The 5,447-nt window shown below is 42.2% G+C and overlaps 1 protein-coding gene across 1 annotated transcript in view; it reads left to right on the forward strand.

Moving 5' to 3' along the window:
- Positions 1-274: 274 nt before the first annotated feature.
- The window catches only part of syt7a (synaptotagmin VIIa), a gene marked incomplete at both ends in the record, with an annotated part of 60,789 nt that continues 55,616 nt past the window's right edge, over positions 275-5,447 (forward strand). Inside the window, one exon of the mRNA XM_079162425.1 lies at positions 275-308. Coding sequence (XP_079018551.1) covers positions 275-308 — 34 coding nt within the window. The remainder of the gene's footprint in view (positions 309-5,447) is intronic.

The raw sequence follows: 5,447 nt of genomic DNA on the forward strand, positions 1-5,447 counted from the left end.
ATTAAAGGGAGAGAGAGAGAAGAGAGAGAGCGAGAGAGAGAGAGAGAGATAAAAAGGGAGAGAGAGAGAGAGAGAGAGGGGGAGGGAGGGAGAGTCTCAAACTGGCTAGCCCACCTATCCACTAGGAGGAGAGGAGAGTCTGTTGAGGAGCAACAAAACAATAAACAGCTACTACTACAAACCACATCATCGGAGTTCACGAGACGCGCCAGAGGAGTACCAACAGATCATTGAGACAACGCCATCGTATTTGCCTCGGAGTGAATTAACAGCCATGTATCTGAACAGGGAAGAGGACAACAGCAAAGGTAAGATCCTTGCCACTCTTTGCGAAGAGCACGCTGACAGGTTCAAGGTGTTTCATTTCTGACCCGCTGTTTCTCTTTGACAAGAAAAGGTGGGGATGTGCTGTCACTGCCCGCATGTCTTTTCTTTCTCTTCTCCTTCTTAAACAGCCTTCTCTTTTTGACATGCCGGGCCGGTGATGTTAGTCTAAAGTGTGGGCTGTCATTATGTAATATCAGTGCAGTTAATTGCCTCCTCGGAGGATGCCTATCAATAGCCAAAATCCTGCATTTATTCCAATGCACCGTGGACGATTCATTGTGAACCTGTTGTGGACACAGTCACTTTATCATATGCATCATTTTACCGGTGTGCATTGTCTTTCGTTGTCAATGTTTTGGACATTGACAATACTTAAGGGCAACAAAACACAAGGTCAAAGCCTCTAGCCACAATGAAAACCAAGTGTATATAGGTTATTCCTAATGCTGCACGGCTTCCGACATTCCGCAAAAAAAAAAAAAAAAAATAGCTTACTAACGGAATGCAGCTTATTGCTTAACGGGGAGCGATAACCGCGCAGCAGCGAGAGAGGTAAAGAGGGTACAAAGGAGGCATATTTGAGTAATCTCTCCCACGTGTTTTCGAGGCGTGATTTCTTCGCTCATCGGGTGCCCAGAAACACACTCGACCCGTGTCTCCTGCGGTTGCCATGAAGCATAACTAACTCTCTGGGGCTAAGAGGTAATGCTAATTACCAACTACATCTTCAGGTTATAGGAGAATAACACCTGCTGCTACCGGGGACCGGGGAGGAGGGAGGGAGGAGGGAGGGAGGGAGGGGGTGGGGGGGAGTGTGAAAGAGCAAAAGGCAAAGTGGGAGGGGCTCATTGTGTTCTTTTCCCTGTGATGTGAGATAATGTGATCTCGCCACACACGGACGACACATGATACTGTACAGCAGCAGCATCCTCATCCGTGGATGAGAGCAGCCTCTGTATGTGTTCACAGAAATACAGCAGAAGTAGAAAAAAAAAAAAAAAAAAGTTGCAATCATTATTTCATGTAAAGGATACAGTGTAGGCTACTTACGCCCAGAAAAAGTTCTTTGGAACAAAATAAATGTTGGTCCTATTCGGTGAGAACATCTCTGTAAGGTCACATTAAACTGATATCCACAGAAGTACAAATACAGATTATTAGCTAACCAAGGAATCATTGCGAAGCCGGTTGGGTTGCACAGCAGTATCCGTTGGTCATCCCTCCACCTTGGTCCAGACAAATTAACGGGGCTAAATTAAATATTCAGAGCTTTAATATAGTAGAAAACAACTATATGCTATGTAAAGATATACAGGACTCGTGTACCTGAGCAGAGAATGAAGTCCCTCTTCCTCTTTGTGTGTTGTAATCGTAGTTTATCCTTGCTTTGTTTACATAGTTGGGCCGTTGTGTCACTGTTTGTGCTGTTAGCACCGTTAGCTGCGAGCCCACGGCTTAGAAGTGCGTGTTTCTCAGACAATGAATCATGATATCTGTTGATATCCTTAAGATGTTAAAGACTAAGCACCATTGTGCCTATAAGTACAGCCCCACAGAACTGATAGCATGGCTGGCTCTTTTCTTGTTGAAGGTCAAGGAGGGATGCAAAGGGAAATGTTTGGATTATAACGGACTGTAGAGTGTATGGGACCTCACGATCCAGGAGTCATGTGTGTTCGTAGCAGGTAGGTGAGGTAGGAAGATCAGGAATGATCATTAGTGTGAGGTGCTGAAGTAAATAAAGGCGAGATGTTGCAGAGTGAAAGTACCTGAAAACCTGTTGTTAGACGAAAGGATCTTTCCAGGGATAAATAGACCGCGAAGTATGACGAGGCTGACTGCTAATGTGTTGGGGCTACTCTTTTAAATAAAGGGCTCAATACTTGATTGGCGTGCGTTTAATTGATTTATGTTGGTGGGTGTTCCTTTTCGGCGGGTGTTTCCCTCGCTGCACTGCTGTGGCCTTTAAATTCACGCCGCGTCTCAAGGTGGACCGGCAGGGAGCTGGAGAAAGGTCTACCAGGGATGTATCGATTATGGCCTCAGAGGATTAAAGGGGGGTGAGGACAAACAGGTTGATCATATGAGGGCTGACAATCACACAAACCACTGGCTACTGACAAATAAACACCTGAAATAAGACTGGATGTGTGCTCCAATCAATACTACACTTAAAAAACAGAATATTGTAGAAAGGGAGAATACTCTGGATAAGTGGCACCCCACTATCGTCTCTTCAGTGTGACGGCTAAATGGCCGGTTATTTATACCCACTGGAAAACAACAACTATTTAGACTGCTGACTGATGTTTGAAATGCAGCAGCGTGGGCTCCTGCAGGGGTTGATTGTAGGCCATTAAGAGACAACCTGGAGATGTTCAGACCATCCAGCGCGCATGTGGCCAATCTTTCTTTATCATAGTGAAAATAGCAATCAGAAAAAATATTTGATTCTTTAAGTTTGTTTAAGAATACATTTGGGTGTGCTCCAATGTCTTCTTCACACAGCTGAATAATACAATTCCTGTATGAGATGGGTGTGGCAGTATTCACTTTACTTTTGCTTTGCCTTTGGCAAATATAGAAATTCCCACTTATAAACATTTTATATTTTATATTTCAAAGTATGGAAACACTAAAGATGTGCTGACTATTCAAACACAGAACACTTAAAAGCCCAATGCAACGGTAAACAGCTATTTGGAGGTCTAAGGTGGATGTTACAGAGTTTAGGTTTAGTATGCATCTTTGTTGGCTGGAAGTAATGATTATATCTTAAAAATGAACTCTGTCAACAATTCCCTTGGTCACTTGATTGATAGTTTATTCTCTAAAATGCCAGTAAATGGTGAAACATGTCCATTTATATTCATAGGGCCCAAGATGACATCTTCAAATTTTACTGGACAACGAAAAGCAGCAAATCGTCAAATAAAAGAAACTAGAACCAGCAAAATTATGGCATTTTTGTTTGAAAAGTGACTGAAAAATGTATCAATTAATAAAAAAGTTGCAGATTCTGTTGAGTTTAGATGGTTCTAGATTACAATCTTATGTCAAATTCGTACATCACTGTATCTTAATGATAATTATGCTAACTGACCACATCTTTCTTTTGTCAGTGATTTAATTATTGGGTTCACACATGATAGTGTGTGTTTCTCCTTTTTAACCGTCACCGGCAAGTGTGAAAAATCTGTCAGGCAGGCGGCATCGTCACCCCGTGCACAAGTAGAAGACCGTCCCTACTTGTGAAATGTCTGCGCCACACAGACTCACTTCTATTCCCACTTCAGAAACTAAGTGGCTTCTTTCCAACTGAAACACATCCATCGGCAGGGGACCAATAAATGAAGAGCTTTCCAGCATCATCTATTGATGACTGTGTTGATGAGCTGACTTGTAGATTTGTTGGACAGGAGCTGATGCCTTTTATTGATCGATTCCACTGAGGGAGAATGCTTCAGGTACAGGTTAGGTTTGGGTAGATGCGTTGTGAAGGGGGACCTGTGGTTGACTGACTCCGTGTATTATGCATAATCACTCTGATCAGTATAACTGACAACAAGAGGTGGATCAGTAATACAGCTTTATGGCCTCTCGTGGTGGAGCAATGTCCCCCCACGACGCATTCCCCTGTTGTCTTATTGCAAAGTCCAGTTCAGTCTAGGCAGAATAGTACAGTCTGTGATAATGTTTCCAAAAATAATATAGAAAACAGTGTAGAGCTTCACTTGTTGGCTCTGCAGCATAACGTATTATCCTTCTGTCAACATTCTGTTATCTCCCTCCTTTCTGGAGACGGAGTTTGAGCATCTGGGACAATTTGACTTAAATTGATTTGATGTGTGGTCCTGTGCTCTGAATGTCTGGCATCCCACACTATCTACCACTTGAATGTGATATACAGTAAAATGTCAGGTTCGCTATTGATTAAGGGTGATGTTGGCCTTGCATTTGGGCTGGAGTCTAAATCTCCTGCCAGGAGTAACCAATCTAACTGACACAAGTTTGGCATGCAGAGCCTGCCCTGCACTAAGAGAGATCCTCAGGTTTAGACCTTTTCTTTTTGGCATGTTTGCACATACATCAGCAACCTTAAAAGGTTTGATATGATTAATAGAGAAGGAATACCATGATTGTTAAAAAAGATAAACTTTTAGAATATAGCTAACGGTAATGTTCCCTCTGTTTTAAGACCCAATTCTGACCCACAGTAATTGCTCATTTTTAGCCACTTTCCAAGGAAATTTCGTACAACCATTTGTGGTCACCAGAGGATGAATTATAATCATTTTGGTGATGCCATAACGTTTTAATTGAAGCGCCATCATCAGGTCAAAATGAATTTGGCCGTTATTATGCCCTGGTCTCTAGCAGTTGGTGTTATACTAGCTTGATGGTGTAAGACATGCAGTTCTTGGTATGCATGACTGGAGTTTAACTGCTAAGGAAATGAAATGGTAAATGGAGTGGATCTGTGGGGAGTCTTTAACATGGTGTGAAGTATAGTGTCAGCGTTAGACTGTGAGTCCATAACCTCATTGTTATTATTGCCCTGTAGAAATTGATGATGTCCCTCTTCTTCATGGCTGTTTTACTAATGTGGGATGGACAATTATTTGAGGAGATTGCTGTGGCAGTCTTGTAATGTCCATGCCGCTCAGAGCAAAATGAATTGACGAACAGCTGACGCTTGGAGAAAAGGTATCATTATGGGCTTCACAGCTAAATTCAACAAGTCTGTATTTCTATGATCAAACTTAAAAGGAGGATTACTGGAGATATTCATTCATGATGCCCTCTATTTTCCCTCCTAATATTGTTTGAAGCATCAAGCTGCCGTGAGCTATTCCGCGGTCTCGTCGGCTCGTTGTATTGATATCTGATGTTGAGTATGAAAATGTCACATTTTACAGCACAGCCTGAATTAAATGTGGCGGATTCAGTCTGTGAGCATCAGTTTGGTGAACCTAATCGCAGCAGAGGCCTTTAGATATGTAAGGTATATAAATTGGCACAGGAATAGCATAATTGTAAAGAGCGCTTAATCAGCCTGTTTGACATTTAATAGATCACTTCATCACTTGAGCTCAAGTTTATTTAGCTTTGAAAGGATA

This window comes from Pholis gunnellus (assembly GCF_910591455.1).
Source record: "Pholis gunnellus genome assembly, chromosome: 7".
NCBI classification, from domain to species: domain Eukaryota; kingdom Metazoa; phylum Chordata; class Actinopteri; order Perciformes; family Pholidae; genus Pholis; species Pholis gunnellus.